At 46.6% G+C, this 16,855-nt stretch overlaps 1 protein-coding gene across 1 annotated transcript in view; it reads right to left on the reverse strand.

The window, feature by feature from the left end:
• LOC142564006 (PIH1 domain-containing protein 1-like) overlaps positions 1–16,855 on the reverse strand; it is an 88,322-nt gene that overhangs the window by 1,041 nt on the left and 70,426 nt on the right. Inside the window, exons 6-7 of the mRNA XM_075674808.1 lie at positions 3,333–3,510; positions 2,713–2,856 (exon numbers count right to left, since the gene is read on the reverse strand). Of these exons, the coding sequence (XP_075530923.1) occupies positions 2,713–2,856; positions 3,333–3,510 (322 nt within the window). The remainder of the gene's footprint in view (positions 1–2,712; positions 2,857–3,332; positions 3,511–16,855) is intronic.

The following is a 16,855-nucleotide window of genomic DNA, read 5'->3' on the forward strand; positions in this document are numbered from 1 at the left end:
CTTAGCCAAAATAAGGTACTACAGGTAATTACAAATATATGTCTTATTTTACATATGTTACACTATTTTGTCACATAGTCGCCACACCAGTTCCAACAATTGTTCCATTGCAGCATTAAATTTGATATGCCCCTGTAGTAGTCAGTGACACACGTAGCCTCCCCAAACGCTCATTGTCATGCAAGTCTTCACAGCCTCTTGCGAACTAACCTAACCCCACCTCACACTTCTCAAAGCAAGACACCTTTCTCTATACGTGGGCTGCATTTCCCTATGGATTTCGATGAACATTCGTCCCTTGCTCAATAGAAAACGACTCACACTTTGTTGATAATACACCATGAATGTGTGAAGCACAACCACCATCTTCAACTGACAGCAGAGCCGTGCCAAAAAGCTACCGGGAGATAAGGGCAGGCTGGTCCAACAAGCGTCTACCACTGGGACTGGATGTGTTGTCTTTGCATTTACAGCCGTAATTTGGCTAAAAAAATATAGGAGCAAAGACCTTCCGATTCGCCCTCTCAGTTACAGGGCCCATAAACTTGTCCTTCTTTTCGTTTTTGTCTGCTCATAACTATGCACATTAATGTATCTGCAATGTGGAAGACATCAGGTGCAATTAAGTATGCCACTTACATATGAGCAAACACATTTATGCGCTCAAGTTGAAGTTGTGGCTGCAGTTCCTCCTCGTACCATGCCTACAATTCTCAGCCCTCTACAAAGCAAGGTCCACTCATCTTGTGAGCTTAGTGCAACAGCTCATCTGACACTGTACACAACTGCCGCTTCTCTTTGATGTTGATCGAGCAAGCTCCAGAGTGGATTCAAAAAGAGCCATATTTGCACGACTGTTGGAGGTCCTAATCTACCAATGAGTACATGCCTGTAATCCAAATTATCCTAACCTTCATATATCCAGTTAAAAACAACAGCCTTGTTTGTCAACTGAAGGGTATCTTATTCAGTTACAAATTATATGGCTGGCATTAAATATGCTGAAGTTGCATAATTTTACTCCAGGGCGCTGCAGGCTTCATTGAAAGAAGTTATTGTGGTAGAATGATTCTTTTTAATACACAGTAACTAAATTTCAATTTATTGTGCACTCACACATCGTATTTCATTTTAAAAAATTGGATATAGTGGCTCATAGCCCATGTAAAATTTCATGATTCGCTGCAGGCATTATGAAGGATGAAAAACCATTCCTTCACCATTACTGATGAATGTGGCACACCAAGCATTCCATCAAACATGGTTGTGCCTTCCTAAACATGGCCATGTGCAACAATACTGTGTACAATGAAGTGAACGAGAATCCTAGTGGTTAAGCAGAGGGTTGAAGTGGCCCTCAATAAATGTTTGTGATTTTTTAACCCTTGCTACTCTGCTGGGCAGAGCTGGCAAGAAGTTGTACACGAAAATCTGTGACTAAAGGAAATAAAAGTGAAGTGATTGTAGGGATTCTAGGTTACGAACGAATTGCGAATGAAGTAGTGTTCATTTACAGATGTTAACTGTATCAGCAAAGGCAAATCTTATTTATCCAGGGACACAGTTTCTTTCCCATTCTTACCAGTAATGTACTATGACTGCGAAGTGCCTTAGAGGTATTTTTTAATTTAGAGCTCAAATCTATATCTCGCAGTTTGTTCCTCTATAATTATGTTTTCAGACTTAAATTGCATAGTAACCTGCCACAGAGGCCGAGTGGTATTGTCGTTATGTTGTTAGGACGAGGTTGCGTGTTTGATTTTTGGCTAGGGTGGCAAGATTCTGATAAGGCATGCAATGCAAAAATATGCAAACAGCAAACAATGCAATGCAAACAGCAGTAATGAAACAGTTGGCCCCCTGTATGTCAACAGTAATCATACATGGATGGGTGAGTTCATATTCGAATATGTCATGCCAGCATACAACAGGAAAGACGCATTTTGTGCTCCTCACATGTTGGAAAACCGTTGTCAGCATTGTTGCATTGATAAGTCTGGAGGCCAAACTAGAACATAAGAGGCAGAGCGACTGCTCAGCGATAACAAGAGCAGCACAGGCAAGTCAGAGTTTTCATCACAGTCAAACAAATGCCTCTGCAACAGCATTTTCCTGACCAAACCCAGTGCTCTTGCAGTGCCATACCTGTACACGTGAAGAGCGTGTAAAGTTTGCCTCCTGCTGTAACAGACTTCACTGTGCTCAGGAAACAGCCCAATGAACCAGATGCTGGTATCACAGAACAGCATATTTTGTTACCTGGCTCACATTAGCAATTCCAAGCCTGTTGTGATGCATGTTACTGTGCTCTTTCAAATTCTTTCCACCATAGGCAGTTTGTCACAGAGGAAGGATGAGTGTTGAGGATGAAAATAATATGCAGTAGAAAAAGGCATCAACAATGGCAACCTTTCTAACATGTGCTCAGTTCTTTCAGTATGAATTAGAATCAACACTCTTGAATGGCCATAGCACATATCTGTCGTGCTTACAGCATCTGTAAAAAGTTCATTGTCAGGGTATATTAAATGTGCTTTGAACTGCAACTTGCATGAACACATAGAAAAAAACAAAAACATTATATAAGAGACATTTCAATATGCTAAACTTATATGTAGGTTCCTTTATAGGTACTGTAGGCACTCATTGTGCATGCTTTCATTGAAATGTAACTTGTATATAACAGAGAATGATAAAGAATGTCCTAATTACCTGATGCTTTGTGTTAAATTCTGCGACTGCCGCATCTTCTTCAATGGAGAAGGGGAGGTAGAAGTCGAACGTATACTTTGGCTCATCACTTGTAAGCTGCACATGGTCATCCCCCATGTCGAGTGCCAGTGACGAACCAGATTTCTGGAAAAAAGTCACAGAACAAAAGTGTGATGTGCAACATTAATCAGAAAACCAAATATGGTCCTGCCAGCCAGCAGCAATGGCATTTTCTTTTTATTTTATTTTTCAGTATCCAAACGCTCACTTTTGCAAGCTTTCGGCAAAATTTTGCAAGGAGACTGCTCTACATCTACGTTAGCCAAAGCAAGGCGTTTCACGTCGGCCAAAAGGTTTATTGAAGTTGGCCTTTAACAAAGAACAAACTGCCATAGAACTTGAGTCCCTTAAAAGTATTATGACAAACTGCAAACTTGAATCGGAGACACTTATGGTAATCATATCTCCTCCAAAACATGGTTTTCAGCAAGCTCTCAGCCTGCTCGCAGGACAAAACAGCCCAAAGCATGTGTGTCTGTTGTGAAATAACAAATCTTAGCCTTCCACATCACAGCTCAACAAATGGATATCCCACCATAAGAGAGAAAGGTGGTACCAACCACAGCTGGCAGGGAGAAGCGCGCCACCAGCGTGTCGCGCTGTCCAGGCAGGGTGTGTCGCGTAAGGTCCACCTTTGCCGATCCCCGCCATGCGAGGGTGTTGCTGTCGTCGCCACCACTGTCGCACACGCTCTTGTCGCCGTCATCCCCACTGCTGCCAGTAGGCTGTTTCTGGGCCCTACAGATGGCAAAGAAATGAAAATAATTCAACTGTGACATTTAGTGTATCTTGAACTGCACAGCAAATCGAGTAATGAGGGACGCCAAGATATTATTTCCCACAAGTGTGGGAAGAAATACGTGGGCATTTCATAATTTGATTTCATAATTTATTTATTAGTAAAAATACAGATAATTACATGTGGGTAGTATACATAAGGAGGTCCCATAGTGAAAGACTGTATCGGGACCTCCTTTTAAAGACACTTATGGTGTTATACAATGTTTAAAGCAACAGTAATACAGATGAGCGCGAAGAGTAATGTGAAAACATGTTTATAGCATGAGTAATAAGAACACTTGTTAACAGCATAACAATAAAAAAACTAATATATTTAAAAAAAAATGGACAATATAAGTAAATATTTATTATGAATGTTTTTAGTTCTTTTTTAAATTGGTATAAATTTTTTGCATTTTTGATTATAGGTGGTAGAGTATTCCAAAGCGATATCAAGGAAAATTCTGCAGTCTGTTTACCATAGTTAGTTTGCACTTTAGGTAGATGGGAAGTATTATTGAGTGCAAATCTAGTGTGACTATGAGCTATCAGGTCATAAGGTGAGAAGCAAATTGATGGTAGTTCCTTAGTCATATATTTGTCGAATAAGATCCCTAGATTATATTTGGTGAGTTCTGAAATGGTTAGGATGTTGTTTTCATGTAGTAGGGATTTTCTATTTGCAAAGCGTGAACTGCTTGTAATAATTCTAATGGATTGGTTCTGGATTGCCTGGAGGGATGCCAAGTGAGTGTTACAGCGGCATATTATGCCATAGTTAATATGAGAGTGAATGATTGAAGGGTATAGTGAGATTAATGTATTATGTGTAAAGTAGGGACGAGTATTAATTAGAATGCGAATACTGTATGCTATTTTTTTTTTGATGTGAGAAATGTAATCTTTATATTTCAAGCAGCAGTCAAGAGAAATCCCAAGAAAAGATGTGCATAGACTGGGAGAGTTAAGAGTGTGAGCCAAAAGTTAAAGAAGGGGAGGATGCCGAATGTTGTTGATGTGAGGAAAATACAACAAACTTAGTCTTGTTGGCATTAATAGATACTAGGTTAGCATTACACCAACTTAAAACATATTCTAGATCACTATTTAGCTTGTTAATAAGAAGTGACATGTCTTTATCAGAGGCAAATATCGTAATATCATCAGCGTACAGAATGCACTTAGTAGACGACAAACAGGTAGGTCATTGATATAAGTAAATAACAGTAGTGGTCCCAAGATGGATCCTTGAGGGACGCCAATGTTAGTGGTTTGTTCTCTGGACTAGACATTACACACAGACACGATTTGAACTCCGTTTGATAAGTAACCTTTTAATAGTGATCATGAACAGATCATGAACAGCCGATCATGAACAGCAGGTTGCCATTATCCCTCAAGAGAAAAGTGTATAACAGCTGTGTCTTACCAGTACTTACGTACGGGGCCGAAACCTGGAGGCTTACGAAAAGGGTTCTACTTAAATTGAGGACGACGCAATGAGCTATGGTAAGAAGAATGATGGGTGTAACGTTAAGGGTTAGGAAAAGGGCAGATTGAGTGAGGGAACAAACGGAAGTTAATGACATCTTAGGTGAAATCAAGAAAAAGAAATGGGGCATGGGCAGGACATGTAATGAGGAGGAAAAATAACCGATGGTCATTAAGGGTTACGGACTGGATTCCAAGGGAAGGGAAAGCGTAGCAGGGGGCGGCAGAAAGTTAGGTGGGCGGATGAGATTATGAAGTTTGCAATGACAACATTGCCACAATTAGTACAGGACCGGGTAGTAGGAGAAGTATGGGAGAGGCCTTTGCCCTGCAGTGGGCGTAACCAGGCTGATGATGACGATGAGCTCAAGCAGACCAGGTGACTAATTGTCGTCGCCCCGTTCGAAGCTGACGATAATAGATATCATCATCAGTGACGAATGACAAAAGGAATCGGAAGGTCAAAATGGATTGTTACGAAACGCAGCCGCAGCAGGAATTCGGCGCGCCGACCACGCTTGTGGCCACACACCAGGGCGAAACGCGACACCCAGCGGCGGTGTTCGCCAGGGTCGGCTATCTCCGCGCGTGTGCCAGGAAAACAAAGGGCGACGCGCGCCACGCGATCAAAACACTCGGGGCCTTAGTCACCCTCCGGCTCTCGTGATGAACGCCAGCGCGCGAAACAATGGAGCGACGATGGACGACGACGGTGCGACGAGAACCACGCGTCACTACGAACACGAGCTCGCGCGGAAGCTAGTTTCCAACGGAGCCGACACGGAGTGCAAAGCCCCGCGAGCGGCATTCGGCGAAGCCCACGGTGCGCCTGTGACGTCGTCCGAACGGAAATACGCTCCTGTCGTTTCTGTAACGTGACGGTGTCGTGTCGTACGTGCGCCGCGAGACACAATTCACGGGGAGATAAGACTCATCAGAGCAGGAAGACGAAGCCCCGCTGCTAACGTGCGACGGGGGTTTTCCGCCTGAAAAATTGATGAGCAGTAGTACCGCGTTTCTTTTATCGCAACCGGCGTGCTTGCGAGAAGAGGAGAGACGAATCGGAACGGGGGGGACTGCGCTCAGGGCAAAGGTGTCAATGGGTAAATCGTAGATTATCGTGAAAAATTTCAGCTTACACAAGTGTTTTTTTTTTCGAGCCTGAAAGAAAGCCCACGATAGAAGAAAAAGGGCCGCGCGACTATAGTTCCGCGCGCGTTCTTTCTGGCAGGGAAAAGCACCTTCGTGTAATCGGAAATTTTTCACGATAATCTAGGATTTCCTCATAACAACTTTTCTCTGAATACATTATTTTAAAAAGTTCATTCAATATTATTAACTAATTGTGTAATAATGCGAAATGCAAGTTACATAGGACATATGGTACGCACAGTATGTCAACGATATGTTGCATGCGTATGTTACACGTATTTGCTACACGCAATATAGGAGGGTATCGGCGCATGTGTGTAGTATATTACTTCTTCATGAGCAAGCAGCATATAGCTGGCGCCGCAATCGAGCGTAAACACCTCCATTTCATCATGTAAAGAGAGAGGCAAGATAACTAGTCCAAGTTAATTCCATGCAGAGCTTACGTGAAATATACGCAATCAATAAACGACGACGTCGTGTCACTGAATTAAAGCCACCGTTGGCGATTCCTTCGAAAAAGCAACAAAGCCCGAGGTACCTTGACCAAAGGGTTTGTACACCGACCCCATAAACGGCTGCGAACCTGGTGGCCTAAAGGTAGGGAACAAGTAAGATAAAAAATAACACAAGCCGACTGAATGGATTCTTCGCATAATACAACAGATCTCGATTAAGGCCGAAGGTGTGAACGCACCATAAATGTAAAAATAGCGAGCTCTGTGGCAAAAACCACAAGACTGTTTCAACGGGCACCCATATCCCTCGAATCAAGAAACCGATCCGCCGATGCAGCCGCCAGCCATACTGTCGGTTGTCCGAACGCCTGGGCTTTCAAAGAAGCCATGCCGAGATCAGCAACCGCCGGGATGAGACACGGCCGAGAAACACGCGAGAGCAGCAAACCGCAACCGGCTGCATGCAAGCGGAGGCATTGTCCAGAACACACCTGAGAATCTCCGCACGACTCCCTCCACCCGCCTCTCCCACGCGACATCGCTCTCGACTGTTCCCGACGCGTCTGCATCCCTTGCTCTCCCAGAAGGGGGTCACCTTCGCTGCCCTTTCGCCCCTCTCTGCCTTCGCGAAACAAACCGGCAGCGTTATTCTCGAGCAAACACGCCGAACAGTGCAAATAAACACGCGACAGCACCGACCTCTTCGTCTGCCGGCTACCGACGACGCCGCAAGATTGCACGCGCCAGATGCGTGTAGCATGTGCTGGCGGCGACGGCTACGGTAAGGGGGGCGGCTCCGGCGCAGGTGGCTCAGTGCGCGCGCTCAGCGAAGCGAGGCCGGAGTATGAGTCATCGCGGGGGGGGGGGGAGCACTTCCTATGCCCTCCCACACCACCCCCTTCCCCTTCGGGGGCATCTTCATGGGTGACGGCGTCACTGGGCCACCGTACAGTATATGCGACAGGTGGGCACGATACCGAGTCCGGAGCGACGAACCACACCGGGCGGCAAAGCCAGGCTGTAGCTGTATATAGCAGGCAGCCCAGCCCGCGGAAACGATCGACAGCACCTCCTCGCTTCCGCTATCGGCATCCGATGCCGTTCCGATCCGATGACGTAATGTTAGAAACCGCGCGCTCGACGATGCTGCATGAAAGGTTAAGCGCTTACACGCATTACGGCGCATAATACAATGCGCACACAGGGCGGCTTTGCCTTGTGCTCAGAAGCCCAAACCTTCCTTGCATTATTCTGCACTGGTTTTGCAATATGTTATACGCCCGGCTGATATCGTCCCTTAAGTCTGTATCCCACGTATCAGAAATTCACCGTTATGTTTTCAATTGCCCTTCAAAGTATATACGTGCCGCGACGGCGACTCTATGCTTATGACGTTCCACTGCCAAGCGCGAGGTCGTCGGGCCAGTATGCATGCTTTCTTGCTCCGTTGATTCGCCAAAGCGTTGATAAAGAAAAATGTTGTTAAATTAATGAAAGCGCACTCTGTGATTTTACGTGCCACAGCCACGATGATTATGAGGCACGCCGTACTGGGAGACCCGTGATGATTTTTCAATGAACGGCTGGAGTTCACTAACGCGTACCTGAATCTAAGGACACGAGCGTTCTTGCATTTCGGCCCCATCGAAATACGGCGGAGCCGCGGCCGGCATTCGAACCGGCGACCTCGAGCTGAGCAGCGCAACGCGCCATAGCTACTGGGCTTATATACCGCGGCGGGGCCTAGGATATATTTCGCAGGCGTGGAACTCCGATCTGGCAGACTAAACTCGAGAGCCTTCGGCAAAGGTGCGACATCCCGACGCTGGTAGTTTTCTGTGGATGCCGAATTCATCGACGTCCGTGCCAGGGCGACCGCGCCCAACCTAGCACAGGCTTCGCGGATCGCGCGTTCTAAGTAGACATTAAGTTGTACAGTAAGGATGAACAATCAATCGTTAAACACTGTTGTTCTTTCAAACCTATTATTTTTGTTTGTTTGACGTTATTACAGGTTGATTACACGAGAAGAAAATGAAAGCCAAACTTGCACCTCATTTTTCACTTTTATTTTCGCGCTGAAACACGGGTGCCGGTATGTCAGCAAGACGTCACGCATTTCAAAGGCATTTTCTTCTATCCGGGCAGTTTTTTTTTTGTTTTTTTATGTTTTAGGTTTTGTTATGGCGAAGGAAAAGTTTTCGAAACTTGCTAAAGGTGGGAGCCTTGGGTTCCTTTAGAAACGATGTAGTCTTTTACCGAGGAATAATTATGTAGACCCTCGCAGGCGGTCTCAGAATGCCTGACATCAAAGTGAGCGAAGTCGTCATCGGTCTCGCGTTCTTGCGTCGGCGCTTGGCTCATCTTTAGTAGAATATCGCCTAATGCGACTCCTCTATGATCTGCACATGTCGCGTTCTTGTCTCTTAAAGCTACGCGTGTCGCGTTTCAGTCAATCGAAAAACTTTATTAGCTGAGTATGGGATACGACATTGGATACGCATGTTGCGCGGTTACACTTGACTTCTGCTCATGCTTACGTGTGGTCCTCTAAATCTGGTCAAATCTGGTCTCTTACATTCTTTTTCAAACAGCGCGAATAACGGGACACAGAAAGAGGCACACGACACAGGCACTGTATCCCGTTACGGGACACAGGTTCAACTGGACACATGTTCGGGACATAACGGGACACAGGTTCTGTGTCCCGTTATTCACGCTGTTTGCAAAAGAATCTGTTCATACGCACAAGCCCGGTTAGCCACTACTCTGATGTACCCTATACATTAGTACCGGTAGTATGAACTGATTGTGCAGTTTTCTTCTTTTTTTTTTATCGAAAATATTGCCAGTGTGTCTTTCTTGACTTGCGATTGCGTTCCATATGCGCAAAATCTCGCTTTTGTCTCGCGATATCTATCTAGTCATCCGAACCTTTTCAGTAATTTTAGCCAAATTCAATCGCTTAACGTATATATACTGACGTTCTACCGTCCCCTGCCGCCTATCCCCAGGAGATGCATTGCAGAGCCCTTCTACTCTCATCGCTAGTTACCCCTACATCGAGCTTCTGTATGCTCTTCGTCACTATTTCCAATCAAGGTTTGGTGGCTGCTCCACGTACAGCACAATTCAGTATATATTAAATCGTCTGCTACCTTTGCTACATTATCACAATAGCTGATAACGTTACACCCTGCGTATCTTGTAACTGCATACATCTCGCGTTTTCCTATGCCACGTTTCTTTCTCAATGATGTTATGCTACCCTGATTTTTTTCCCTTCTTGCTCGATCTTTCCGATGTTATAATTTGTCGTATCACTTACTTTCTCCTTGCTTATCAGCTCTGACAGTTCGGCGAAGTCTTCGTGGTCGCTCGTCGTTTATCGGGTCCTCTGTTACTGCGCTACGTTTCACTTCAAAGAAAGTTTCACACAGAAAAAATAAAAATCTCTATTTGTCCACGTCGATCAGTGCAGGTGCCTGAACCGTATTCTCAAGGAGATTAACGTCCGAGCACATTAACTTGCACCTCTCCCGTTTACAATGAGTGACGTTGAAGGTCGCAGCGATATAACAGCGGTGTTTTTATTGATCGATGTGCGTTTAATGTCCCAAGACAGCACAACGATGTAAGACAGACGCCATGGCGAGGGGTTTGGAATGTAATTATGCCCCCTGGATTTGTTCAACGTGCACCAATACTCGGCTAGATGAGTATTTTCTACGACACCGCACAATCGTGAGATATAAATTTCCCCAGGCGCGTTACCAGCAGCGACAGATAAACTGGGGAAGTAGTCTCCCCTATGTCCGCGCCGCCGACAAACTGCCTGCGCACGCAACGTGGTGCCCGTTTCTAATAAAATAAAAAATAAAATAAAATAAATAATATCCGTTTCTAATAAAACCTTTTTTTCAGCCGACAGTAAGCGCTCGTCGCGTGTCCTTCCGTTGTCTTTGGGCCTAGCACTGGTCACCATTTCTTTGTCGTGTTTCCTTTTTGGATTACGCGCCCACCAGAATGCGACCGCCGTAGCAGGGCGATTGAACGCGAGCTAAATAAGGAGACACGTGTCCTTTTTATTTGTGCACACACAGGGCTCAAACCTGCACGCAGCTGCACACACACAAACACACACAAACACACAAACACACACACACACACACACACACACACACACACACACACACACACACACACACACACACACACACACACACACACACAAACACACACACAAGAAGAAAATCGCTGTGCCGTTCGTAAGCGGGAAAGCTCACCTCCTGGCACTTTCTTGCGTCGATCTGAACAGAGCCTTCATAAAAACTCCGTCGCACACAGCGGAATCAGGCCTCTTCAAATACAGAGAACGCAAGCTCTAGGAAGCAGTAAATACATTAAAATAAAGCGCTACAGTTACCTCGAGCGTCGTTCATTAAACGCAGTTGAGACAATGACAATGGAACAGCGCGGTTTCACTTTACGGATGTCAAATGTGGCAACATTGGTTGTTGTTCTACTTCTAGCAGTTATGTTTCTGCTGTACACTAAACAGAAGCGCCGTTCTTTTCACTGTGAGGAGAAACAGCACGCCGTGATTCACCTTGACAGCGATAGATGGCGCTACCGCATGCACGCTTACATTTATTGCGCACAAAAACAGCCAAGTACTACATTCAAACGCGGCAATAATCTCCTCAACAATCCCCAAAACACCGCCCCTTTGCGAAATTTGAGCGCAAACAAACAGACAGTTTAGCAGCGGAAGTCACGCATATCTGTAATACTTATGTTTCTTATTTATCTAAGATTCGATACATGCTAATCGTCTTGGAGGTCACGGACTATTACTTTGAAGACGGTTCGGAGCAGAGAGGGAGAGAGAAAAGTGAAGCACACTTTCTTCCCTCTTGATAGACTGGTTTCACTACGTCCAGAGCAGACGTGCTGCGCCTTTACCGCCGCCATGGTGACAGTACACTCCTCGGTGCTTTGTAGCTCTACTTGAGTTCAAGGCAACACTGAGGTGAATGCCGAGGACAAGCCACCGAGAAAGGGAAAAGATTAAAAGCGAGTATCACGTGGTAGTTTTGAAGCCTATAGTCATAAACTATTGAGCACAGGGCCCGTGGAACATGGGTCTCCGTCACACGGCAGGCAAGAGGCAATTTCTAGCCGCCCAGAGCGCGGACAGTACGGGGGAGAGTAGACCGGACAGCAGGTGGCGTGGGCCGGTCTTGACGAGGGCGCCACCAACCGCCATCGAATGCCTACATGCGTGCAGGCACCGTGTAAATGCCTTGATATGTTTCGCAACAATATACAAGCCAGCCTATTTCGGCCACGCCAGGCTGCATACACATCGGCCATCGTCAGATCACCGAAGCCAAGAGGCAGCTGCTTCTGTTGATCATTGCCAGAAAAAGAAAACACCTGTAAACACAGTTTTCACGTCGCTCCTCTTGCTGACGCGGAGTACCCTCACGTGTCCGCATTGAGTGATACAGGCAGGCTGTCCGCTTTACACCTCCTTTAGCTTCCACCTATAGCTAACCCTTTGCGCGCTCCTAATTCACAAGAGCCACGCGGCACCAGCGATTAAACTGAAGCCATCGACGATTCATGTACAAAAGCCCAGGCGCTTCATCTACAGATCACGTTATCGATGATTCCGCACTCTGTTACATTTACATGTCTCTCTCCAACTCTTTGCATCAATATATCGCGAAATGAAAACACGTATATAGAGTTGGGCTGAAATATGGTATTAGGGAGCATCATAATCTTCGGGGAATTTTTCATGTCAAGCTTCAATGCTACCCTCCAAGTTTAAGCCATAAGCAATGGCAGAACACGTGCACATGCCTCATGTTTGTAAACAAGAAACTCATGACGTCGACAGCACGCAGGCGCATTGGGTAGAATACAAAAAAAAAAAGCGCTTTCTTGCGATGCCAGGCCGAGCCACATCGATTCATGGTCTTCGTAATGTGCAGAATATAAAGCTCGTTTTTCTGTACGACGAAAGAAAAAAGCATTAGGACAAACACAATCACGCGCGCCTGCCAGAATCGTCAGGTTCGCGGTTGCCAACGGTTAGACAGCCACCTTTGTAACGTCATGGCCTGAAAGCAGGTCCATATACTCTTTGGGGATACGAAGGGATCCCGCTATACATCGAGCAACACTTCTTCACTTTTCCGCGACCGCATGCGGATGCTGCTCCTATGAAGTGGCGCCAAGGGCCTAACGCTCCGTCGTTACATCGCCCACTCGAAAACATTGTGCAATAATCAAGACAAACAGGCACGTTCGCTCCGTACGCGCACGGGAAATACCTAAAGAAAAGGGGGGGGGGGGGTCGCTCGTTCTATGCCGCGATCGAACTTATGCGTGTCCCTCAACGCGTGAAGCGTTATCGCCACTATCTCAGCTGTCCCCACAATCTACGCGAGGCCGCGAAGAAACGGCGAGGAATTTACGGCGGGAAACTCCCCCTCTCCGGCCATGAGTCACCGCCGCGGAACTCGGGCGGTTGTATCGCGCGTCGAAAGTGCAAGGAACCTGTTCGCGCGTTGAAGTAAAAGAAAAAAAAAAAGAAATGCAAGAAAAAAAAAGGAAGAGCAGAACACCGCCTTCCGGCAAAATACGCAAACTCCCGGTCGCGTCGTCCCCGATATGCAGTGAAGAGAGACTTCGCTGCCGGTAGACCCGATTCACAAACGCACACTGAGTTTTCCTTGCCGAGTTCAAGTTTATCGGACGCAAGCGGTACGCGATACGCCACTTGTTAGCGGAGGTATCGAAAGATAAGGTCATTCAAATAATAAAACGACTTTGCCAGTCTCGTTTGAATGACGAAGCACTGAAAGCAACAGCGAAGTCTAACGCTGCGCTCGAGCTCCTCACAAGGTGTCCTAACCATGGAGGGTATATAAAAAGATGGCTGAAGTGGCCATGATGTTCCAGAAGTGAGGCTGGATCGCCGCCATCTTGTGGTGGGCACGAAAGACCATTAAGTTCATTTAAGTCCACGACAGTCCATTTAAGTTAATTATATAGGGCTAACATTTTCCGCGCTCATCCTTCTCTACGTGCATGCCTGTGTCACTGGTTTCAGGATAAAGTAATGAATGTCTTTTGAAATTTAATGAACGGATCATGATATCAGTGCTCAGCCGAAGTCAATACTTTAGCCAGAAACGACGAGCATTTTATTTTCTAATGATCATTCATTTACAATAACGGAGCAAAAACCCGAGCTGCGAGCGGACTTCAGCTCTCAGGGTTCTTTTTTCAGAGGTGAATGGAGCGCAACCGCTGGCTTCATCTCTGCTGGTAAGAACCTATACGGGTGTTGCCACTGCAGCAAATTATTATACAACATCCTCGGTTCTAAGGAGGTTTAAAAGAATTGCTGGAATAGAGAACCAAACGTTAAACCAGAGTTCTACGATCTTGCCGCAGGCACGTAAAAACTTCAGCGAATACGAAGAATATACGAATCGCTTTCTTCCCTCCTTGTGTATATAGGCTTAACGCCAATAATTTTGCGGCATAGATATTGTTCGACGTTTTCCTTACCTTGACTGGTTTGAAAAGAAAGCCTAAGCGCCTCGTCAAATTTTATGGCCCATCATGATACAAGTACGCAGCCAGAGGCAATCCCAAGGCATAACTTTAACCATAAACCACTACCCTTCACTATCTTCTACTTCGCCAAGCATTTACAAGAACTGACCATGTCAACTGAGATGTGAGCGGACTTGAGCTGTCGCGGCTCACTTTCAGAGATGAACTAGCGACAAACTCTGGTTTCCCCTCTGCTTGGTAAGGAAGTGCGAACGCTGCCACTCCAGCAGTTTTTAGGCATGAAATGTTTTCAGCCCCCGTTGTCGGCGACCTTCAAGTGACCTTGAGCCAGAAACCAGAGCCGTTGTCCTGGCACTCAAATAAGAACATCCGGGCAAGTTGCGAGGACAAAACGAGGTTATCCGGGCAACCATTGAAAACTGGGGAAAATGCGGTCTCTGGACACCAACACTTTCTACAGGCGAGCATTTTACTGCCCGAACAAGTTACAAAAAAATATTGCTTACGAGTTCTTCCTAATGTTTGTTCACAATATCGCTCAAGCTGCAACGTCTAGTACGATGAAGTTTTATGCCATTTACAATAGGGGCGACGCTCAAAAGGCAGACATAGGGCATCATACACTTCACTGTCGTCTTTTGGCGCTGAGATAGGTTTGTCTGCGCTCTGCGGAACTCCAGCGCTCCGCGAGATTCGCGGCGAGGGTTTTGCGTCGCCTCGAGAGATGGCGCCACGCTGCATGGTGCTTCCTTCAGGCGATTTTCTTTTGGCTGGGCAGTGCGCTCCGTCTCCCTGGCGTCTTTCGCTGCCTATCGTGGCGCCTTCAGCCGGTCTTCTTCTAAGTGGGCAGCGTCCATATGGACCAGTGCACAGTATGGCGTGGTGTGGTGTGTCGTTGCGAACATGGACTACACCCATGCTAAGATTGTGGCTAGTACCATCTCCAACCAATCTGCTTTGCCGGTTGCAATTTCATGCTTACAGCTTCTCTCGATTACGGAAGAGCCTGCGATATTTTTAAATTCATCCTTGATTCTATAACCAAGCGGGTTTAAAACTCCTTTTGCAACCTTCTTAGTTTCGACAAAACGCAGAGGCGACACGGCGCAACGCAGCACGTGACACAGCTGCCGCTGCGCAAGCAGGAACAGCGCCCTGGCACGATATACCAGGCGTACCCCAACGCTCGCGCGATGAGGAACGCCGTCTGCGGCGTATAACAGACGGCACATCTCGATGGTGCGCGAGTTGAGGCCAACTAAAAACCATCTGCGTTTGTCAGCGACAACTGACTTAGCTTGACGCATTTACTATACCTTTTCCGTCCGGACCAGACAACTCCTGTTTAGGAACGCTGTACACGCGTGTGCGCCCAGCTTTCAAGCCAGCAGCGGAAGCCAGAACACTGCCCTGGCTCCAACCGTTGCTCCAACAGGATCCGACTGAGCCGAGCGGGACAGCGCGTCCGCGTGGCTTTGTCGCTTTTGCAGCCAAAGCCGCCGCGCGTCTCTATACGGGGGCCTTATAACCCTACCAAATGTCGTGCGCATGTGGCAACCAGCGGCACACACACCGAATGGCTAAATCATAGGAATTGAAGCAAAACAAAGAAGTCACTGAATGCAATATGCGGTATTCCATTAAAAGGATGCTGTCCTTTAGAGATTCCTATCAGACGAAATTATTCCCAATTAAGAGAGGTGCCCTTTAACGGCACTTTACCCCATCTCACAAGTCGTTTGCAGCACTGAGAAAGCTGCAGGCCTTCTTATAGCCAATGGGAAGGCCCAATGCCACCCGAGATGTGTTCATCCGCGCCGCGTCGTCTGCTTACCGCCGCGGTGATTTTTGGCATACGACGTGAATGCGCTAGGGTGCTAACATGTCACTGCAACGTATCCTATATCAAGCAAGAATAAAACTCCCTAAGGCCGCCAATAATCAGTTACGCCAATAGCTAAATCACGGAACTATACTCCGCTGCGCAAGGATATATTTATTGCCCGCGTACGCCTCATACCTTCGACAGTGCTGCAAAGTACTTGTAAGGTGAAGTATGCTTTGTCTGTCTGCACGCAAAGGTTATATAAGCCAGTTCTCTGGTTTCTTACAGTACTTACAACCTACGCTCAACGCCTGCGGTGCTCTATCATCGTTTCCGGAATCTAACCCGACACTGCCGGTACATCACACTCCTCCAACACCATTGCGACCTTTCGTCGCACAACGTTCGCACGTATTTGGGACTGGGCTGCTGAGCACGAGATCTCGGAATCGAATCCCGGCCACAGCGGCCGCATTTTGATGGGGGCGAAATGCGAAAACATCCGTGTACTTAGATTAAGGTGCACGTTAAAGAACTCCAGGTGGTCGAAACTTGCCGAGCCCTCTACTACGGCGTGCCTCATAATCAGAAAGTGGTTTTGGCACTTAAAACCCCATAATTACGTATTTGAGACGCCGAAAGACCGCAATATCTGCGTTTGGTATCACTGGTAATTTAAGCTACATCGTCCTTGGCAGAACGAGGTTGCCAATGCGGACCCGCGTACACACAACTTGATAGGGATCAGTATGATAGCTATACACGGCATCGTCGCTGT

Source organism: Dermacentor variabilis, chromosome 11, assembly GCF_050947875.1.
Source record: "Dermacentor variabilis isolate Ectoservices chromosome 11, ASM5094787v1, whole genome shotgun sequence".
NCBI classification, from domain to species: domain Eukaryota; kingdom Metazoa; phylum Arthropoda; class Arachnida; order Ixodida; family Ixodidae; genus Dermacentor; species Dermacentor variabilis.